At 48.6% G+C, this 23,021-nt stretch overlaps 1 protein-coding gene across 3 annotated transcripts in view; it reads left to right on the top strand.

Moving 5' to 3' along the window:
- FTO (FTO alpha-ketoglutarate dependent dioxygenase) overlaps nucleotides 1–23,021 on the top strand; it is a 428,690-nt gene that overhangs the window by 367,162 nt on the left and 38,507 nt on the right. The window contains exon 9 of one of the 3 annotated variants that reach the window (XM_038531031.1): nucleotides 10,678–13,044. The exons of the other annotated variants lie outside the window; for them this stretch is intronic. Within the exon in view, the coding sequence (XP_038386959.1) occupies nucleotides 10,678–10,831 (154 nt within the window). The 3' untranslated portion in view covers nucleotides 10,832–13,044. Of the gene's footprint in view, nucleotides 1–10,677; nucleotides 13,045–23,021 lie in introns of those variants that run through there. 3 annotated transcript variants of the gene reach the window in all.

Here is a 23,021-nt window from a genome sequence, read left to right as displayed (position 1 = left end):
GAAATCCCTGTTTTCGGAGAGCTTATTTTGCAGACACACACACACACACACACACACACACACCCCAAATGGTATCAGGTGTTGTGTAGGACCAAAGGGCAGGGAAAGAGGAATGGGGAGTGCCGGCAAGGGGTTGGAGGGAAGGAGAGATGTTGCTGTCTTAGGTAGGACAGTCACGCTAGGCCTCACTGATGGAGCAGTGGCCTGAGGGCCTGGGGGAGCAAGCCACATGGGTGTCTTAGGGGAAGACTTTTCAAGGTAGAAGAGACAGCAGATACCGATGCTCTGAGAGTGTTCTTTCCTGTTCCGGGGAGAGCAGGTGAGCCAGTACCGACTGGCGCAAAGTGAACACGGGGACAAGCGGAGGGAGGAAGGGTCAGAGAGCCGGGTGGGGAAGGGGTAGATCACAGAGGGACTGGCCGACCATTGGAAGAACTCGGACTTTACCTTAGCTTTTGAACCAGCGCAGAGAGTAAACACATCAGTGGGCTGGTATGTCCTCAATGAACTGGCATTTCCTTTTGGCCCCCGTCTTCTGGTTCTGAATTTCACTGCCCTGCCACACGCTTGGCGTTGGGCTACCCTGAGCTTTCTCCCATGCATGCTCTTGACCCACTAGTGAATACTTTTTGAAGAAGAGGAGAGACACAAAGGCCCAGTAGCCTCACGTTCAGAATAAGGTTAAAATAAACTTGGGAGATGTTTCTCGGCATCCCCAAAACCAATTAAGTGGGTTACACGGAAGTATTTCTAAAAACAGCAGTACAGTGGAGATAGGACTGACAGGTGAGCAGATGGGGGAACCATCAACTCAAATTTATTTCACAGCTTACAACTCAAATGAGCATTCCAAAGTCAGAACAGCTGGCCTTTTATTCTGTAAGCCATTGTCCTTTGCTTTGCTCATCTCTCAGGAGTATGAGTGGATTATGCTCCAGTGGCAGTCTGTCTGTCGGTCTTTTGACTTTGCGGGGAAAAATCCTTTGTAGGAACCAGGCTTCTGATGTAAATCAGATTTCTCTGTAATGCCTGCTTCTTGCATGGGTTATGAAGTTTCTAGATTCTGCAAATCAGTGACATTGGCCTTTCAGCTTTCATTTGCGGCACCGTATTCGTTACCTACGTGACTGTTACTATCTGATCGTGAGTAAATGGAATTTAACCAGATAGTCAAAAAGCAAAATCTTCGCATCTGCAAGAAGAAATATCTCTATATTAAATATCTATATCTATAGATATAGATATATCAATATCTAGATAGATAGATAGATAGATAGATAGATAGATAGATACTTTAATGTTACCATGCACCTAAAAATCACAGCCGCCTTGAATTTCTGCCCGTAAGCCATTCTGGAATCTTTGTGAAGTTTGAGACTGCCCCGTGCAAACTTTACTTGAGTTTCAAGCGACAGGGGAAGTCCTGAAATTAGGAAAGGGTTATCTTTTGTCCATCGTGGTCCTTTGTGGGGTACTGTGCTGACAGGACAGCAGAGAAACCGTATTCTGTGGCTGAAAGGAGGGCTTGATACTAGCCGGTGGGGATTTCATTCCAGTAATTGCATCAAATTGGACCTTCTGCCGTGCTGCGGGGAGAGCATTAATACCACTCATTAAGTCCTGCGCCTGGGCGCTTCCCTCCCCACAGGCAGAGTCACGGGCACAATATATTTTCCTCCAAAGTGTTTGTTTTCATTGTTGCCCTTTAAAAATAATGAGTTCATTCTATTCCCTCGCAAGGAAAGTTACTCTAGACTGCTTTGAAATTGTATATCTTTTGTTGAGCGCATTTCTGCAGTGGTTCCATAGCTTTGTGCGCCGGGGAACCCAACCCGGCCTCTCTTAAAGCTCCTGACCAAGCTGCCTCAGACTTGATACATATAATCGTCCAGCCTATTTGACCCTCATATTGTTACCCTTGACCAGGTAGAAGTCATGCAAGTTTCAGGTGACCCTATCATGTGACCAGAGGTCAAAGGTCAGCAGCTCCTAAATGTTGAGCTGTCAAGGTAGCCCATTCATCACTATCATTATGTCACTGACAAGCCGACAAATGAACCTGGGGATAAAATTGTTCTCAACCCTCCACCCCCTGGGTTTACACCCCAGCGGTGGGCCAAGCAGTCTCGCCTATTAAGTGATCGCCCAGGCCTGTCAGAGGCCCCAAAGTCCGGGAAGGACTCCTAGAGACCTGTCCTATGTGCAGACCCTGCACAGTCGCCAGTTACTTGCATAGGGGGCCAAGATGCATGTCCGCAAGAGCTGACTTGGAGTCTGGTGTCCTCTGAAAGGGACATGAATATAACGTGTGTTCTTTATGGACCCAGAGACACCCACACGTCCCCCCTCCACATTCCATTTCAGCATCTTCGTGGTCCTTTGTGGCAGGCTAACATGGTGCATGCAGCATTCTCGCAAACTGGCCTGATCCAAAAAGTCACTCGGGAAAATTCAGACTGACCGGAGGGTCTGACTTGGGGCTAGGTGCCTTTGGTAAACTGTATTTTTAACAAGAGCCCCACGTGATCCTTTTGACATTGGTATTTTGGAATGGTGCAAAGAGCTCGAGATTTAGAGGCAAGCAATTTTGCCAAATCTGGACTCTTTCCTTTGGCTATGAAATCTAGGACAAGTTAGTTAATCTTCTGGGCCTCAGTTTCCAATTTGAGGACCAACATTTATTTAAATAGATGTATCTCCTGGAGGTACATAACCGGGCACCTTTATTCTTACCCCTTCTCCTCTCTGATGGAGCCTTGCCATGGGCCAGAGGAGCTCTTAGCAGTGATTGGAGTGGAAAGAAGCCCTGGTTCCATGAGCCAGGAGAATGGGAAACCCATATCAAAGGAGTTTTCTCCTTGGAGTCCCAAGTTGGAACTCTAAATGTTTTGTTTCATTTTGTTTATTTCATTTAACAAAATAAAACCCAAACCCCTGATATTCATGGTTATTGAGCTATATGGCATATTAATGTGATATTTCAGAGAAATCATAGGTGGTAGAATTGGGAACCATGAAAACCACTGTTTATATGGAAAATGCTTTATGAGTTCCAAGGGAATGTGGAGAACACAAGTCATTTACAGCAGCTGGGCCCTGCCTGTGTTATTCCCTTCCCTTCCCAGTGGATAGACAGTAGGGACCCGCACTCGGTACTCTGTAAATGTGCTGACTGATAGCTAAGATCTAGACAGCTGGGTTATCCATGCTAAATGGCACAGTGGTTTCTTGAAAAATGGCCCGTTGGCCATGTGGCTTGATAGCACAAGCATTTATAAGCATTTTAGGGCTATTTGGTTTTTAACACACTTTAGTAGGCTCTCCTGCTGAAGGCTCTTCACTTCTTCCCTGAAGTGTGAACCCCAGAGTAGATTCTTCTACAACTAGAAGTTAAGCCAACCCTACTCTCTCTCAAGTGGTCATGGTTGAAAAATACTACCAACTAAAAAGGTATATCGATGGGAAAAAAAAGAAAAGAAAAAAAAAACCTGACCCGTGGGCCAAAGTTTGGCTTTTCCTCACTCTGATATGTGTTGACTTTACTGATCTGGAAACATTAACATGTGGTACAGAGGCAAGAGGTTAAAAGCCTTTCAAAGAGAAAGTGAACGTGTCCTTTGTTGAAACTCATTTGGCAATTGGCTTTGCTTAGTAGTTCTGCCGTGGGTAAACTGAGTTATACAAATTTAAGAAGCTGATTTTATAAAACCAGCTTTGTCAAGATAGAACATTATGGTAGATACGACCGGGCAGCTCTTTGTTTTCAAAGTGGCTCACAGTGCCGGGATGGCCGTGACAAGAAAGTCCAAGAGCACAAATTATAAATTTGTTAGCCCACTTCTTTTGAAAGGCCTCGGAGTGTCAAGCGTAGAGTATCATAAACTGGACTGCATCCTCTCCTCACCACTGATGAAGACAGATTATTTGGAGCAAAGCATAGTGAGACCATGCAAAACAGCACAGTGGAGTGACCCGCTCACCCAAGATTTGATTTGAAATGTAATGTTTAAGGGAGACATCCTGGAGACTCAGAATTACGTGTGAAAATCCCTGAAATTGTCACCAAGTACTGTCAGGGATCAAGATTGTATGGTATATGAAAACTACTTACATGTGAACACTGGAATCCCCCCCCCCCCATGGGGCAAGATGCTGTGACTCTCATGATCCCAGAAAGAATGGGAGGAACAGAGAACCTCTGTGCCTTCCCTTGGGGTCTCTTGCTCCCTCTAGAGCATTAAAGGTCACAGAGGAGATTGTTGCCCAATTACGTCATTACTTGCCACCACTTTCATGCTGATCCGGCCAGTTGGACCTCATTTGATGTGAGGCCATACCAGCATTTTCTCCGTGGGCCTGAGCCAGGCCTCCGAAGCCTCCATGCTGGCCTCCATCGTTCGAGGGAACACATTCCGATGGGGTTGATAGCCTGACACAGGCTCCTGTTTCCCATCAGCCAGAATGACTGTCAGCTCCTCATTGTAAATTACAATTCTGGAAAAAACTGACTTGAAGAGAACTGTGCTTTTCTAGTTCACTGGGTATTTTCTGGTGAAGTTGTTGGTTTCAGTCCCTGCAGTCTTTAAAAGTGTGATTTCTTTCCTTTTTATTTATAGGCGTTACAAGCGCCTCTGGCCAACATTGCATAATCAGCCGGGGTTTTGAAACAGGACCAGTACCTGCACAGAGAGGAAAGGATTATTGAGACATAATTATACATTTGTGTGGCATTTTACCCATTTTAAAGGGCTTTTATAGGCATATTTGGTTTTATCTTCCCATAACCCAGTGAAGCAGAGAAGCATTAGCTTCGTGTAACAGCTGAGGAAACTAAGAGGTTGAGAGATTTTTCTCAAGGTCACCCCAGGAATATAATTAGAAGCAGCTTATGCTCCCTAAAAGATGAACACGTATCTTTTGTTTCTATGGACTATAGATGCTTACACTGTAAGAACCGCAGAGTCATCAGAGTGAAAAGGAAGTTTTGTCTGTCGTTTGCTGTGATAATAGTTCTTCTAGAACTTGAAGGGAAAAGATGTTTTGCTCCTCTTTTTGCCCTGAAATGATTTGGAACCTCCCAAATATCTAAATGAGTCAAGAACAGCTAAATAGTCAGGGGACAGGGCCCGTTTTCACCCGAACAGAAGTGCATGAGAAGGATGGAATGCAGTAGAAGGGGCAGCCAGCTAGATGCCCAGGCCTGGCCTAGCCCTGCTTACCCACTCACTTCCTCCTGGTTAACCGTGGGGAAGGCAGCCCTCACTCGAAATGGGGGTCAAATACCCACCTCCCCCATCTCTCTGGGGTTATAAAAATCAAATTAAGACAGTGCTGTGTATTGAGAATCTTTTGTTTAAACAGTGTACAGAATGTAATTGTTTTAAGCAGGAGTTGCTCTTGCTGTCCTGTTTCCCATTAAGGAATTCCCTGTCAGGAGTTTATTTTTCTTGTCTCCTCAACAGTGTGTGCCTGGTAATATTTCCCCATCAAGCTCGCGTTTTTGGGTTTTTTTTGGGGGGGGGGTGTATTTTTTTTAAGCTTGCTCATCTTGATGAATCTTTTAGCAAGACACATTTCTCCTGAGATCTTTACCATGTCACCAAGAGTTATGGAAATGTTACCTGTCCTTCTTTATTTGTTACAAAATTTAGGGACAAGGAGGAAGACCATATATGTTTTCTTAAAATCAATGGCCAGCACATTACTGTAAAACCTATTGATTAAAAACACAGAGTATAATGTTAGTCATTTAGTCTGTGAAGTGGCGCAATAAGGGAAGAAATGTATCCTTTGACTTTTGCATTAACCTTTTATTGACTGCTTGCATACCCATAATTAACACACACTTTAGCTAAAGTGGTTAATTTTAGCACAGCGACCAGTGTTCACTAATGTTGCTGCCACCCCGATCACCCAGATGCAAGTGTGGCCCTAGGGGAAATCAGTGGCTCTGAGGCCCAGGATGAGTTACACCTGCAGGGAGAGAAGGGGACCTCTGGGCAGCCTGCTACCGGGCCAGCCAGTAGGACACCTTTCAGTTGCTTTGTATTGTGCCACCAGGCCATTTCAGGGAGAACCATTCCTTCATAGTGAGAGTTTGGGGTGGCTCATAGAGAGTCCTTGGTATCAAAATAATCTGAATTTGGGAGGGAGAGAGATGACGTGTATATTATTTTCTTTTGCTCCCTTTGTAATGTTTCATGAAAGGGGCAGGGGTTTCGGGGTAGATCCACATTTATTTGCTAACTAAAGAAGCATGAAAAATAGGATTTGCTTTACGATGGGAATAGAGAGGACAAGATGACTTTCTTACTGTTTAGGTGGGTCCAGAATGACCTACTCTCCTGGGAACACTGAGTTTAGGGAAACTGTTTTCAACTGTCTTGAGAAAAGTCATCCAGCTGTGGTCATAGAAACCAGCTTATTTGCATGCAGAGAACTATTTGGATGACACCAGCACACCCTTGTATTTTGGATAGAAGTTTGTCCCAAATAGAAATACCATTTAAACCAAAAGCAAGGGCAGTCTGGGTGGCCCAGAGGTTTAGCGCCGCCTTCAGCCCAGGGCGTGATCCTGGAGACCCAGGATCGGGTCCCACGTCGGGCTCCCTGCATGGAGCCTACTTCTCCCTCTGCCACTCTCTCTCATTTTCTCTCTCTCTCTCTCTCTCTCTCTCTCCCTCTCTCTCTCATGAATAAATAAGTAAAATTTTTTAAAAATTAAAAAAAATAAACCAAAAGCAAAAGCCAGTGTTTTCCTGCTTTCCTTACTCGGATGATCCCTGCACACACTATACTGTGTCAGCAGCGGCATCTCAGTTTGGAGGCAGGACAGTTCACATCCCTTTGGCAGGCAGGTCTGTGGCAACGGATGTTGTAGTAAAAGGGGGGAAATAACTCACAGGTAGGGAGCATGGCCAGCATGTCAGCCAGGACTCTTTAGTTGCAAGTGACAGGAAAACCTAACTGAATCATGGCTCATGAAACTAAAAAATTCTAAACATAACTGGCTTCCAGGTGAGGCTTGATCTAGCTATGAATGACACTGCTCAGAACCCAGCCCCTTGCTGCACCTAGCAAAATGATTGTGGCAGTCCCAGATGGTACATCCTGATAGTTCACAGAGATAAGAAAGGCTTTTCTTGCAGCCCCCACACCAGTCCTCTGGTTTAGTCTCTCCCTCTTGCCCTAGACTGGGACATGTGCCTCCCCCTAAGCCTCTTCCCTATGGCTGGGAGAGTGCAATATGCTTGTTAGCCTGAGCTGGTCAAGGCTCTCCTCTGGCTGTAGAGGTGGAGCCAATCCCACCCAAACCACATGGCCAACCATGGGGGGGGGGGGGGGCAGGTGGGGGGGGGGTGGATTCCCTATGGGAAAATTATAATCTCTTGATGGGGAAGGTAGAGATAGATGCAGACTGCAAATGTACACTGTGGTCCACATTCCTAACACATTTCCTAAGAGAAGTTAGGGTCCTAAGAGAACTTATTTTGCAAGGAACTATAGACTCTGCATGCTAAGAAACAATCTGACTTTCTTCCCTGTATATGCCAAATCAGTCTGGAAGAGCCACCCCTTAGAAAGTACGATGACAGCACGTTTTATTAATTCTAGGTCTTCAGGAGCAACTGTGGAGTTGTTCTGAATCAGAGCATTTTAGCCTGTCACCGGGAGGTTGTAGCAGCTTGAACACATAAGCCGCAGCGTCCTGGAGTGTCACATGGTGATAGGGTTCAACCACAGGCTCAGTTAGATTCAAGCCAGAAAGAGCCACTTCCGTATCTCCAGAGCTTCTCCTAGAAGAGAGCCAGGCCAGGGGCCGCCCACTCAGTTAGTGTGAAGGGAGGGTGTTGCCACAGGGACAGGCAGCCCTGTTCTCGGCGTCATCATCTGTCCATCACCAGTCCTCGTGGTAGAAGCAACAGCAGCGATCATACTCCATAATATCTGCTGAGTGCTTCCTACGCACCAGGCAGTGTTCTAAGCACTCTGTGTGTATTAATTCATTTATCCTTCACAATAACCCCATAAGTCAGTACTGTTATTACCATTCTCCTCCTCCTCATCATCATCACTCCTACTCGACAGGAAGTTGAGGCTCAGCAAGGGTGAGAAACCTGCATGGGGTGTCCTGCCCCATCGTAGGAGATGAGCCAAAAGGAGGCAGAATGAATGAATCGAGCAAGAGGAATGAAAACGGAAAAGATGCAATGCCTCGGAGCCATCCTCAGTCCCTTCTCTTTCAGTTCGCAGTCTGGCACGATGCAGGACTAGACCGTAGATGGAGGTGGGGTGAGGGGTGTCCCCTCCCATCGGGAAAGCATCACCTCCAGTGACGAGCCCTCTGCTGGGGCCCCATCACTCGCCGCCTTTTGGAAATCGGCAAGGAACACTGAGCATTAAAACAAGTTTGAAAATGACCTTGAGAGCTCTGAATTAAGACCCGGGAAGGGACCCCATCGCGGGTTCTACCTCCGGCCCAGGGGGAGCCTGTGAGTGTAGCCAGCTCCTAGCCTCTCGGGGGGGGCCCCCATGGAAAGGAGGTCGTTTCCACACCAGCCAGGCCTTTCTTTGGCGGCAGAAAATCACAGAGCAGCTTCACCCAGACAAAAAGCTGGGGGAAGCGTCTACTGCATGGCGTGAGCAAACCTCTGCAGCAGGCTTTAATATTTTTAATACTTTCTCAAAGCGAGGGGGCAAACCCATTTGACAGGTGAAAAAGCATCTCTATTGACTTTTTACAAACCTTATGATATTCTAGGTGGATCGACACTTATCATAGGCCCTTAATCTGCCAGCCAGGATAATGTGTGCGCAGATAATTTATCCACTGAGAGGTTGAGATGCTCAATTTGGAATAACTTCCCCTACCTAGTAAATTGAGCCTTGCTCTGTGATTCCAAAGCAGAGAGAGAGAGAGAGAGAGAGCACAATTTAAAAAGCTTTGCTGAGTTCCTTTGTAATTAGTTGCAGCTCCCTCTGAATATTAATTTCCCTGCATCCCTTTCATGTGATTTAGAGACTGTTTCTAGAACTACAGAGACACCATCAGAACCACGACAGCGAGCGGCACCGTCTCAAACACCTATCACCAAGTAGTCTGCAGAACGCACCCTCTGTTCTTCGGCGCTATGTGGGGCTTATCAGTGCAAACAGTTTAATATTTATGCTAAGAGGATTGTCAAAAGCAGCTTCTGTTGCTTTAATTCTTGTTTTAAATAAATAATGAGAACATTTAAACACATTACTCTTCTTGGGGCCCTGAGGTCAGCTAATCTTATTATTTATGAAGTGATGTGCTACATAATAGTACTTAGTGCATGTTAACAGACGCTATTATCAGGGTCTGATGCGGAGAGCTGAAGATATATTGGAATGTTATGTGTAATGTACGACGGATTGAGTGCATAGGATGCCGGTAGAGCAATTAACCACACGAGCAAATAGGTATAAAGTTGAAGTATGTTTTCCCATGGGGATCACCTCACCATTAATAATTCCCCAGAGAAGACGATGTCTTTCAGTTAGGAACCTTCTCTACCATCAGGCTTGGAAATAGGGCCAGGATATTCCATCCTTTGATGTCTTCATAGTTAGTCCTCCACAGAGGGCAAATCGTGGGAATGACCACTTTTTAATTGATTTCGAGAACAATGCGGAGAAGGTGGGAGTGGGGATGGACCCACACATCTCTTCCGAGTGTACTCATAGTACTTCTTTCGGGTCCATGTGCTTCCGCCACTGTGCGCTCCGAGAGGGCAGGGAAATTGTTCCTTTCTTATTGCAACTTGTGTTTCATTCTCTCTGATCCTCGTGTTTCAGACGAATAAAGCTAAAGCCACTGAGCTTTCCCAGACCAATTTTAAATAAGCTGGTCTCTCTGAGAGGTAGATGCCTGCCAGGGTGGGGATGATGCTGCCCCAACTTTTTTCCTATAAGGCTATAATTTAGTCGCATATGATAATTAATTTCTCTACTATTGATGAATAATCCATTTAATAAAAACCGTGATTTAAGTGTTTTCCTTAGGGAGTAACTCTTGCTAGCCTTTTAATTTAATTTTGTGGAAGTTTTCCTCACCTATTCATCAGTGGAAATGATTATTAACCTCTATTTGCATATATCCTTATAAATCCGTCTCTCCTTGGAGTGCCTTTTTCTGAGCACAGCAAGCTGGGACACTTGTAAATCTCTAGAATCTCCAAAGTCAATCCCGGCCCATAATATTGTTTAATCTATTCTTGGACGTTTTAATGCAGTAAATTCAATTTAATCTTTCCCAGTAATCTAGTAATACATCGAAATCCCACAAACATTTAAATCTGATAATGGCTTAATCACACACTTTAAATAACAGTTGAGATAATGAAAAAATAATTCACCATTTTAAAGGCAGAGTAACTGAATTTCCCCGGTGATTGGCTTCTGTGAAGCCACTAGAGATAATACAAAGCTGGGAATTGAAAAAAGAAAAAGAAGTTCCAGCGCCGCCAAGAACGGTTCCTCCGCCCTCTGAACACCTGCGTCCTGCTCGGTGAACTCATTCTTTCATGTCAGAACCAACCCCCAGGAGGACAGTCTTTGGAGCATTCGGCCGTGTCGTCCCAAACTGCCCGAGAACCGGGGTCCTCCAGGAGTTTCTTCCCATGGATTAATTGCCTCTTCCTACTCTTCCAGGTGCCAGTCCCGGATTGCCCGAACTCTGCCTGTGGATCAGAAGCCGGAATGTCGGCCGTATTGGGAAAAGGATGATCCTTCGATGCCTCTGCCATTCGATCTCACAGACATCGTTTCAGAACTCAGAGGTCTGCTTCTGGAAGCAAAACCCTAGAAGGAGCCCAAGTTTTAGGTGGAGGAGGAAAAGCTAGTTTTGGCCTCCTTCCTCTAACCTTGCCACAGGCTCAGGCAAGGGCAGTATGGGTAGACTTGGCCTTTAGATTATAGAACCTGGGTCCCCGTTGGAAAGAGTAGGGAATGGAGCCCACGAATATTAAAATGTTCTAAAATATTAAAAGATGGCACAGTGTTATAATCTGATTTGGTACGAAACAAGAACCTGCCCCCAAAATACTGTTCCCCACTAGGATTTTTCATGGGAGCCATTCAGCTCCCAAGAGCCAAGGGGTGGGCCCTGTCTATGGCAGAGCCCAACCTACTTTCCACCTTCCCAAGCCTTTTCAGAGACTCTAGAATAGAAGACTCTTAGTCATCCGGGGGAAGACAGAACCTATATGCCGGTCCCCCCAGTTTCTCACCACGCCCTCTAGAGGCTGTGCTGTCCTATATGGTAGCCCCTAGCTGGGTGCAGCTTCTTAAATCCAGTTTCCATTGTAATTAAAAATTCAGTTCCTCAGCTGCTTAGGTAGCCACACATGTCTGGTGATTAGCATATTGGGCAGCACAGATGCAGAACATTTTCACCATCGTGGAAAGTCCTGTTGGATAATGCTTCTATAAAAAATTTGAGAGCAGGAAATTCTCTTCTCCACTTGTCTATAGCCACCATCACCATTGGCAAAAAGAATGAAAAGAGAAATGAGTCATTGAAGAGCAGCCACTGTCCCTTCTGTGAGCCAGACCTCAGTAACAGCCCAAGTTATGAGTTCTGTCCTCTGCCCCTGGGAACGAGGAGGTATTGGAAATTAAAATACACTTGACATCTGTCGTTGAGAAGTTTCCCTGATCTAATGAAAGAGACGCAGACCTGTTTGCATTGCCTCATGGACTTGGCCCACACATGCATTTTTCTAGAATTCCCCCATCCATCCATGCATAACGAAAGATGGGATGGAGGCCCGGGGAGTCCCAGTGGCCCATTCTGATGATATCGGTGCATCAGAGAGGAGACGTTTAGTAGAGGTGGAAACCTGGGCTTTGGCTTTGGAGTGTCTGGATCAAAACAGCACACTGGCTCTGTGACTTTTGACATGTCACTGTGCCTCAGTTTCCTTATCCTTATGACGGGGGTACTAAAAACACCAACTGACAAAGTGAATAGTAAATGGAATAACCTAGCTACAGGTATAGAACAAATTCTGACAGGTAGATACCTGGTAAATATTAGTATTCTTCTGTATCTGTAAGCTGACCCGATGTAGACGTTGGCCCCCACTGCCCTCATGCTGATTTTGTCTCGTGATGCCATTAACACATCTCTCCCTTTTTGGCTTGGCCCCTGCCCCATGGTGACCCCAGAAATCACGAGAATAGTTAGCCCCCTGCCCCAGCCCATCGCCTTCTCTGGTAGTGGTTTACCTGTAGTTTGGAAGCCGAAGAGCTCTTTTGCGCATTGAGTGGCACACAGAGAACCCGACTCTGTCCCACCATTAGAATGTCCCCAGTTCAAGGTAGCGTTCACTTCCACGGAGTCAACCGCCGAAAGGCCACATTACCCAAAGCAGCCAGGGTTTCATCATCTGGAGACTCTGTTCTCTCAGACCTTGGATGAATCCCCTCATGTCCTTGAGCCTCATCAGTAAAAGAGAAAGGAAGTGCTGCCTGCCTCACCATCCCCGGGCTATCATAGAGATTAGATGAACTCCTGGAGGTAAGGAGTGTGTGGCACATAGAAACCACATTCTAGGCACCAAGGCCGTGTGGCCTGCTCTTGGACTGATTTCGTGCCAGAGCTTCTTCTGTGTTACCATTTCATGAGGTGCCAATATTTAAAAATTGGGAGATCTCATAGAAAAATTAAAACATGTGCATTCTCTTTAGAATTCAGAACATCTGGCAGCCCTAGGCCTCCATCCTGGCATGGCAACGGGCTAAGTAGCATCTTCTCACTCTTGGGCAGGATGTGAGGGGCCTCCATGGCCCCCGGTGCTCCCCGTAATCATTTATCATAAACCCGACCCCTCACTGTCAGCACTCTCCAGACCTGCTTGCTTGCTCCCCTACCGTAGAAATAGGTAATCATGGTTAGTGCTTTCCCCAATGTGTGTGTTTTACTATTGAGCTATATTTGTGGACTACTTGTAGTAATATGTCTTGTACGTCACTCATAAACAATAAAAATATTAAAAAGATATGATAAGAAACTGAGAGAGGTCCCACTCTTTTCTCCTTGAATGCTAGTGGGCGGGCCTGCTTCCTTGGCTTGGGGTTAGGTGGAGATAGTTCTCGAACCCCTCCAGGTGGGGCCAGGTGATGCACCAGGGGTGGGAGAAACCACTGCCTAAAGCAAGCCTAACAAGTGAGATCTCGTTTTCGCAGAAGAGATGATGGCTTTCAGCAAGTGTGAGCTCAGCGTGCTTGGGGATTATGGATGCTCTGTGGGGAGGGTTCAGGTGGGTAGAAGGAGGGACAGCAAGAGACAATATGAAGGGGGGTTTCTGGGGCTACTGGCCATCAACCAGTTCCCACAGGCCGAAGGAAGGTCTCATTCTCCCCCTGAGAGCTAGGAAAGGACTTTCCTGGGAACATGGGCCACAGTGTGGTTGAGGGAGCAGGCGGCCTGGCCCCAGGGACCACCTGGAATCAGCAGCCCCACCTGCTTCCTGCCTGGCTCCCCCCCCCCCCCACCAGTCCTAACTCTCTTGAGAAAAGTGATCTGAAGAGATCCCCTTGCCCTCAGTTGCTCTTCCCCTCCCTTCTGCAACCCCCAAACCTTTCTTGACCACCTACCATGGCTCAGCGGCTTCTGTGAACCCCGGGCATCCAAGGGCTCCCCTGTGCCAGCCCCGTGCTGAGGGCGAGCGATACACAGTGACCGAAATAGTGGGGGGACGTACAGCATACCTGCAGATCAACAACATGATGGTTTCACATGGTCGTACGTCCCGGGAAGGGGACCCACTGGGGATTGACAGAAGGTGGCTCAGACCTTGAGATGGGGAAGCTGTCCTGGGGGGCCCTCCAAGTGCAATTATGGGGGTCGTCCCACCCTGCCACCTCGCAACAAGCCACTCCTGCACTGAGGGGGTGGGGAGTGCCTCTCCTGCCACCCCAGCCTCCCAGTCAGGGGAGCTCGCTAGGCAGAGAAGAGCGGGGTCATGGCATCACCTGTGACACAATTTTAGTAATAAGCTGCTAAATCCATCACCAATTGAATCGAGGGATGCTGGAAATGAGATTCCATAGGCCCTATTTAATAGACACCCCACATTCAGCAGAACAGTTTCTGTGTGTTTCAGGGGAAGGTATTTTCGAATGCAACTGTTGTGGGTTTTGTTTTGTTTTTTTTTCCTCTGCTCTAGTTAAGGCTGATTTTACCACTGGGCAAATTGCATACATTTGGATCCATGCCATGCTAAATACTGTTTATTTTGGAGATCTGTCAGAGGCAAGTGCACAGAAGACAGGGGGATTCTTATTTGAAAAGGCAATTCTCCTCCAAACAGATTGAGAAGGAGAGGAGAGAGCGGATCAGGATGTGCTGATGTGGTAATGCCATTTATCCAGTTTGCCTTTGTCACTTTGTGATTAAATGGTATTTTTAATTAAGTCTCATCGAGAGCCATAGGTACCACGATGGTGAAATCAATTTGACAGCCATAAAGGGGGAGGAAAGGCCCAGGAGTGTGTTGTACTGACGGCGGCTGCAGGAGAGCTGGGCTGCTTTAGGGCCTGGGGGGCGAGGGGCCAGGGGGGAGGGGGAGGTGCAGGTCATAGCTTCCCTTGGGACAGGGGCACCTACGGCAGGCCTGAGTGCCATAGGGAAAAGGAGACACCGACTCATGCTCACCTGAGAGACCCCAATACACATTCCCAGAGCGGCTGGGGACTCCACGCAGGGGTCTGCAGGCTCGGCCTCTGGGTGGTCTCCTACCAGTAAGGAGGAAGCACATGGCCAGCCCCGCGGGTGCTGCAGCCCGGCCCCCCCGGCAGCGCGGCCCACGGCCCTCCGTCCCCCGGGCCCCGCTGTTCGCACAGGACGGGCCCAGTTCCTCTGCGATCTGAACCATTTAGAGGCAAGACATCCTTCCAGATAACCTGCGCAGATCCCTGTCCCACGGTTGAAAACTAGGCCCCTCTGCACCCCCTTCCATTTATCCTGTTCCCATCGACCAGCTTTCCTTCTGACTCCTGGATGGCAGCAAGAGGCTTCTGGCAGGCGGGCTTCCCCACTTTGACTCCGGGTCCGGTGCCTGACCCGAAGGCTGCCGTCCTTTTAAGCCTCTGTTTTCTTGTCTACAAAATGGGGATCATAGTAATGGATCTACCGCCTAAGGTCCTTGTGCAGATTCAATACGGTGCATGGGGGCGGGGCGCCTGGGTGCCTCAGGCGGTTAGCATCTGCCTTCGGCTCAAGTCATGATCTGGGGTCCTGGGTTCAAGCCCCGGGTCAGGCTCCCTGCTCAGTGGGGAATCTCCTTCTCCCTCTGCCTCTGCCCCCCACCCACTGCTGTTCTCTCTCTTGCTGTCTCAAATAAATGAATAAAATCTTTAAAAAAAAATACTGTGCATATAAAATGCCTGCAGCAGTGCCTGTTGTAGCAGGTCTTGAGAGCAGGTCTATGAGCTATAATGTTTATTATCCTCTGATAACCGTGGTAGCTTTGGGACTTGGGCAAATCACTTGACCTCCCTGGGCCCCAGTCTTTGTTTTTGTTTTTGTTTTTTTTTAAAGATTTTATTTATTTTATTTATTCATGAGAGACACACACAGAGAGAGGCAGAGACACAGGCAGAGGGAGAAGCAGGCCCCATGCAGGGAGCCCGACGTGGGACTCGATCCCGGGTCTCCAGGATCACACCCTGGGCTGAAGGCGGTGCTAAACCGCTGAGCCCCCCCGGGCTGCCCGCCAGTCTTTGTTTATATAACAGGGAGGACAGTAATGCCTCGCTCACTGGATTGTTCCGTCCCCAGGATCCTGCCCATATAGTGAGTCACATCGTGTCTCGTACTTAGTGCCAGAACAACACGTTACCATTTATATTTCCCCGTTTGCACCTCCCGGCTTCCATTTTTTTCTAGGCAGATGGCATGGAACTTCTTATAAATGAGATCCTATGAAAAATGATTCTTCACTCTTGCTTTCCTCCAGTGGGATTAGGTCACCCGCTGCAATTTTAGATTTGCTTAAAAAAATTCTTGCCATCACCTTCTAATGGATGATCTGTGTACAACAATTGTTTATTGACTGTGAATGTCTGAGCACCAGGGTCAGTCTATTTCAAGGGGAGGGAAGCATTAATTAACTTCCAGCATTAGATTCCGTGATTCTTTTCCAATGATGCAGTTCATGACTTTGCTTGCATTTACTTTTCATCAGTCCTGAAAGAATCGAGGTAAAATAGTTCTTCTGCACATGTGTGTCAAGCTAAATGGATAACAGCAGATACAGATCTGTTTGCCTGTCTGCACTTGCCTTTAGACAAAATTCATCAATTTTACAAAAGCCACTGACTAAACATGGCACCAATACAAATGAAGTGCTTCTAGCACAAGGGTTTTCCTGTTGCTTTTAATCTGGTAAGTGGGGCAGCTTCCTGCTGCGAGATGGGAAGCGCTGGCCTAGGTCAGCTCTGTGCCCCACGCACAGGAAGGTCAAGGCCGTTCTACAGGAAGTTTAGGAAAAGCACAGGGCTTCCGGACCGGACCGCGTGTGCTTAGAGCAAGTTGACCTGCTGAGTGAGTGACTGTCCGCAGGAAGCACCTCCGCAGTCTTGCTAGATATTAAAGATGAAATAAAGACCAGGGATTAGCCTGCCCTTGGTGGCGCCAGTTTCAAGGGCATCCCGCCTGCCCTTCCCAGCTCCTGGGACAAGGGGAGGGTCTGCTGTGGAAAGAAACCCCACGGGAGAATCCCAGCACCCCCCGGTGCACCCCCACAGAGACAGCAACGGAAGGGCTTGTAGATGCTGAGGTCCGGTGCCCATGCAAGGAAGCAAGATTATGATTATTTTGTGAGACCAGTAGGATTCGGATGGGCAATGGAAGCACTGGTGTGCGTTTTCATCAGCCCTACTAGGGCAAGGCCCGTGTAACCTGGGAGCGGCGTATGGCTCACAGTTGAACACCTCCCCACCACCACCACCACCCCACACACACACAAGCAGCTAGACCAGGGGGCACTGGAGTGGCCTTCTGCGTGACAATAGTCTCCAAGAACTTTCGAAATTTTTTTCAGACCCCGGGGCACCTGGGTGGCCCAGTGGGTTAAGCATCCAACTCTTGGTCTCAGCTCGGGTCTGGATCTCAGGGTCGTGAGTTCAAGCCCCACGTTAGGCTCCACATGCAGCATGGAGTCTACGTTTTTAAAAAATCTGTTTCAGACCTCATGCCCCCTGCCAAAATCCCTGTACCCGCGGATAAGTGTGCTCAGCACTGGGGCACCCCCAGGTGAAGGGAACACGCTTTAGTTAGTTTCTTGGGAAAACTGTCATCTCCCTGCTGAAAACCCCCACTCATCCCTCCAAACAGGGAATCCCATTCTTCGTTTTGGACCATGCGCAGCTAACCTAGCAACCCCAGAGCCCCCCGGAAGGGCTGAGTCAATTTCTCAGAGTGGCTCAAGAGACTGCTCGTAACTCATCCAACACAGAAAACTGGACCTCTGGTCACCCCCTGCCCCCCGCACCCCACCCCCACCCCAGTGCTTCAGACAGAGATTTCCAGTTGATTACGCCTTGATTAGAGTCGGGGAAAAGCAGGCCAGGTATATAGGATTCCCATTGTCCCTCCCTCCGTGGCTCCCGACCAGGGTCAGGCTGAGCGGCCCCTTGGTGAACATGTGAACAATCAAAGCCCTGTTTACCATGGACGTTTAGTTTTCTTTTCTCAAAATCAAAACAGAGTTTAGTAGGCAGCGTATTTCATACATGCCTCTTGATCAATGGAATGATCTGTCAGAAGCCATTAGAGCCCCCATTAGCTCGAATGCATTCAAAGCTCAACTATTGGATCATTGAAGGGCCACAGTGATTGTTTTTAATATACTGTACATTGATTTCTCCCCGTGAGCGGTAACATAAGTTTGAAACTAACTGTGTATGACTAAAGCTTCATTTGCTGTCTCCAGTCCTCTGTGAGAAGCATGGTTTCACTTCGACCAGAAATGTCTGTGTATAGTTTTTAAAGAGATGCAGACCCTGTTAGATTTCCCAAGGTTTAGACTGGGTCGAATGGGGGGGTTTTTGGTTGTTGTTATTTTTTTTTTTCCTTTCCCTGAGCTTTCTCCCATATCTTTGTGCCCATTAAGTGAGTTGTGCGTGCAGAATGGGAGAGGCATCCCTGCCAAGGACCTCAAGTGAAAGGCAGTGGGGGAAATTTTTCTGAAAGCATGAAGCCCCAGCTGAGGCCAACATCGAAGTGAATTTGACAGCCTTGGGCCAGCAAAACTCTGCCCACACAAAGCAACAGAAGTGTGGCTGAGTCAGGGGCCTCCTCACTGGGGCATAGCTTGTCGAGCTGAAGGTGGAAGCTCCCCAGGTGGGGAAGCTAGCCATGCCCTCTCCCCCGCTCTGGCCTGCCTGTGGCTGCCATACTGCCAACACTTGTGTTGACTCGTCTTCTCAGCCTTTGCCAAGTGGATCCTTCGAACACTCGATTCCTTCCTAAATGCCAGACTCTGTGCTAGGGACACAAGGTCCGTGTCCTCAAAGTCCTGTTCTTGACCAGCATTTCTGATCTCAGGCCCTCGCTCATTTTTACACACTGTACCCGTTTTACAGATGGGAGAAACTAAGTTATTGAAGGTGAATTCTAGAAACTGGATTTTAAGCTCCTGGTATGTACTAAGATTTGGGAAGAGTATGAAGATTCTTGGATCCACCTCCCAAATAAACCCCAATATGTTGAAGAAGAAGACAGCTCCAGAGTGCTCACAAGAACAAGAACAGCCTACCCCTCCAATTCCAGCCCAGAAAGAAGAAATTCTGATAGTCTAGAAAATAGTTTGGTTGCCATTAATTCTCATTCCCCTGGGCCACAAAGGTCCACAAAATTTTGGCGATTTTTTTTAACTACCCAAACAAGCCATTGGAATTCATGGTGCAGGTTATTAAAATCAAAGAGGCCAAGACTGATCACCCCAAACACACAGGCCAAGCAAAAGTGACAAGAGCAAAATGCAGAGCAGGAGTCAACAAATTACAGCCTACGGCCAAATCTGGCCCGTCACTTGTTTTCATAAAATAAAGTCGTGTGGGAAGGCAGCCACACTTGGGTTTGTGCATTGTCTATGGCTGTCCCCTCACTCCCGTGGCGGAATGGAGTCGTTGCCACAGAGACCATAGGACCCACAAAGCCTAAAATATTTACTACCTGGCTCTTTACAGAAAAAGGATCGCCAAGCCCTAGACTCACTCAGAAAATTAGCCCTACCACCGGCGATTGTGCATGTTAGGTGATTAACATCTTGTCCAGCACTTAGTAATGACTCACCGGGTATAAATGACGACGATGAATCTTATTACGGTGTCCGGATCCAAGCACTCATGCCAAGACCGCTCTCCATACAGCAACGTGGAAAAAAAATAGTGATGATAAAGGCGTTCCAGGGCAGCTCTTTTAAGGGGAGAAACAGAACCAAGAGCCAAACCTAAGGCTCTTCCTGAATTCGAGAAGCCTGAGCCATGCGGCCGGGGAGGCCAACCCGGGGGGTGGGGGGGGTGGCTCTGGGGCCGGCGTCTGGCCTCAGCAGCCGCAGCCTGCCCCTCCAAGTGGGACTGCAGGGCGGGCCCCGGGGGGCCTGGCGGGGTGCTCCGGACCGCGTGCTCCTGGGCCCAGGCTCGCGTGGTCCCGATGGCTCACGAGGAGAGGTGGGGGGCCTGGTCCATGATTTTTTTTTCTTCTTCCAAGGTGGGTGCTGGGAGGCAGCGGGCTACGCTCCCTAACGTGGGGGGCTGACCCGTGTGTCCTCACAGAGGGTCAGCGCGGGGGGCCTCCGGCTCCGGGAGGGACTTCCAAATCGCTCGCTGGCGCGCGGACGTTGGAGCCGAAACGCAGTTGCGTGCCCGTTGCCGTGTCCTGCATCCGTCGCTGTGCTGCTCCTCCTCGCCTCCCCGCAGCCCGCGCTGCGCCTCCGCCGTCCAGGCCGCGGGCGGCCCCTCTTGCCACCTCAATCCTTGACTCGCTTGCAAGCCACCCCACGTGGATCCTTCCCGCTTGTGCCGTCCCCGGACAGTTTGGGAATATAATTTGACTCGTCAGACTGGGCTTCCAGAGCGGACCACGGGATGCTGGAGGGCAGAGCTCACAGCAGCGCTCTTGACTTCCAGGTTAGCACGTCCATCAAACTCAGGAGGACGCTCCCTCCCCCCAAACCCGTTAATATTTATTAGCTATCAATCGAGCAAACCTTTGTCTGACATGTAAGAAGTACCCCGTAAGCATTCGTTGGCTGCCCGTTGGAGTGGAATTCATCTGACCGTCACCCTGCTGTCCAATCTCCACTCCACAGCTTACGTATCTACCCCTGACCTCTCTCTCCAACTTCACCCCCCAAAATTTGCCTCTCGCCTGTGTTTTGTACAACATCTGGACCCTTCCGTGGCTCCAGTGCTGTGTCTTACGTGTGCGGGCCCCGGGCATGGTGGGCCTCAGTGGCAGGCCAGAGGACAAGCCAAGCCTGGTGGGGCCAGGGAGCCTCTGGCCAGCAATGTTCATGTCCCAAAGACGCATTCGGTCAAGGAGGTGCCAGTAGGTTAGCCAAGGCTTCTGAGCTGGTGTTTGGGGCATGGCAGCAGGGGTCTCCCAGAGGCAGAGGAAGCAGCCCAAGGACGAGCCGGCAAGGCCTTCTCCGAGCAGCAGGCCCTGGGGATCCAGGCCCAGCACAGCTCCAGAGAGCAAGATCACAAACAGCAGACTGCCTGCCGGGGCCCGCGGAGGTCGAGGGAAAGCTGGAAGACCTCAGCGGACACAGACTTGGAGCAGTGGGCTTGGGTTGGCAAGACAGTTGCAGACCCTACTGGCCTGGGGTCATAAAGTTGGTAAGACACTGCTCTCAAATCATAGACATTTAACCCAATCTTGTGTGCTCGGGAAGGACACACAAACATAAGGGCTAAATGGCCTGGTGATTCCCTCCCCAAGTTATACTCGGGGTACACAGCCTGGAGGAGTCGGGGGAGATGGGACCAGAATCCCTGTTCCCTCATTCTGGAAGTTACCCGTGGCTTAAATCACAAGCCAGCTGCTACACCTGGTGCTCCACGTAAAACCACAACATGTTCCAGCACCGGAGGAGAAACCCTGCAGAGCTTTCTCCAAAGAGGACATACAGGTGGTGAATATGCCCATGAAAAGATGGCCAATATCATTTGCCATTAGAGAAATGCAAATAAACCACTGACGCCTGCGTGACTCAGTGGCTGAGCATCTGCCTTTGGCTCAGGTTGTGATCCCGGGGTCCTGAGATCGAGTCCGGCATCGGGCTTCCTGCGGGGAGCCTGCTTCTCCCTCTGCCTGTGTCTCTGCCTCTCTCTGTGTCTCTCATGAATAAATAAATAAAAACCTATTTTTTTAAAAGAGAGAGAAATGCAAATAAGACCACAAGGTATACCCCTACATATCTGTGACAATGGCTGCCATTTTATTTTATTTTATTTTTAAAAATATTTTATTTATTCATTTATCTATCTATCTATCTATCTATCTATCTATCTATCTATCTGTTTGAAAGAGAGGGTGTGAGCATGAGCAGGAGGGGCAGAGGGAGATGGAGAGAGAGAATCTCAAGCAGACGTCCCGCTGAGCTTGGAGCCCGATATGGGGCTTAATCCCATGACCCCGAGATCATGACCTGAACTGAAATCAAGAGTCTGACACTCAACCAACTGATTCACCCAAGTGCCCCTACGGCTGGCTGCCTTTTAAAGGTAGTGGTATCACCTTATGCTGGCAAGAACGTGGAGGAGGGGGGTCACTTACCCATTGCTGGTGGGAACGTAGAAAGGCAGAGCCGCTCTGAAAAAATAGTTGGGCAGTTTCTTATAAAACTAAACAGTAGTTAGCACATGACCCAGCAAGAGCACCCAAATTCATCCCCCAGGAGGCAAATCTATATTCACACCAAACCTGTACACACATGAGCTAAGTAGCTATTCACAAGAGCCTCCAAATGTAAACAACCTGCAGTGAGTGAATAAACGTGAGTACATCCACGCCTCGGAACACTACTAACCAATAAAAAAGCAATAGGCTACCAATACGCACAGCACCTTGGGTGGGTCTCAGGGGACGTATGCTGAGCGAAAAGAATCCAATCTGTTATACGCTGGAAATGTGTATAAATAAACGGTTCCATTTATCATATGACCTAATATGAACTAATAAAAGCATAGAGCTGGAGAGAACAGATTGTAGTTGCCAGAGGAGAGGGACGGGAAGGGGTGGCTTCTCAGGGGCAGCGGTGGGAGCCTCGAGGTGCTGGAACGGCTCTGCACCTGGACCGGGGCGGTCACGTGAATCTACGCATGCAGTTGTGGAGAACTGCCTGCACATGTGCACACCCACACACACACACGGGCACCCTGGGAATTTGGAATCACCTCCCTGGATCCCAGTTCTGCCAGTTTCTTGGTTTTGATGCTGTGTATCAGCTACACAAGATGTTACAATCTGGGGAAACTGGCTGGGGCTCCCTGTACATTTTGGGGGCAGCTTCCTGTGCTGAACAGGAGCCCCTGGTTGGCCCAGTTGGTAGAGCATGCGACTCTTCATCTCCGGGTTATGAGTTCAATCCCCAACAAGGGCCTAGAGCTTACTTAAAAAATAAATAAATAAACAAAAAGACAAAAGACAGCACACCGAGTTGCAGCATGGCAGCCCCCCAGGGGACTCTTAGGAGTAATTGTTCGTGATTTCATGAGTGGACCCCTCATAAGAAGGGACTCCACGCCGGCAGCACAAAGCTCGCTCATGCCTGTACCTCAGGACGACGCCCGCCCCGTGGGAAGCAGCTTCCCTGGGTGCTGCTGCTGTATCCTGGTGACTCCTGCCAGAAGGAGACCCATCTCCCCCGTTCACTCGCAGGACACTTTGACCTTTGGTGACCTGAAATGGCCTGTTGGATACGCTGGCCTAGGCTGTGCCCGAGTGTCCTTGGAGCCCCGTGCATGGGACTGGTAACCAT

The sequence above is a fragment of the Canis lupus genome, chromosome 2 (genome assembly GCF_011100685.1).
Source record: "Canis lupus familiaris isolate Mischka breed German Shepherd chromosome 2, alternate assembly UU_Cfam_GSD_1.0, whole genome shotgun sequence".
NCBI lineage: Eukaryota > Metazoa > Chordata > Mammalia > Carnivora > Canidae > Canis > Canis lupus.
This window is presented reverse-complemented; position numbering and strand designations above follow the sequence as displayed.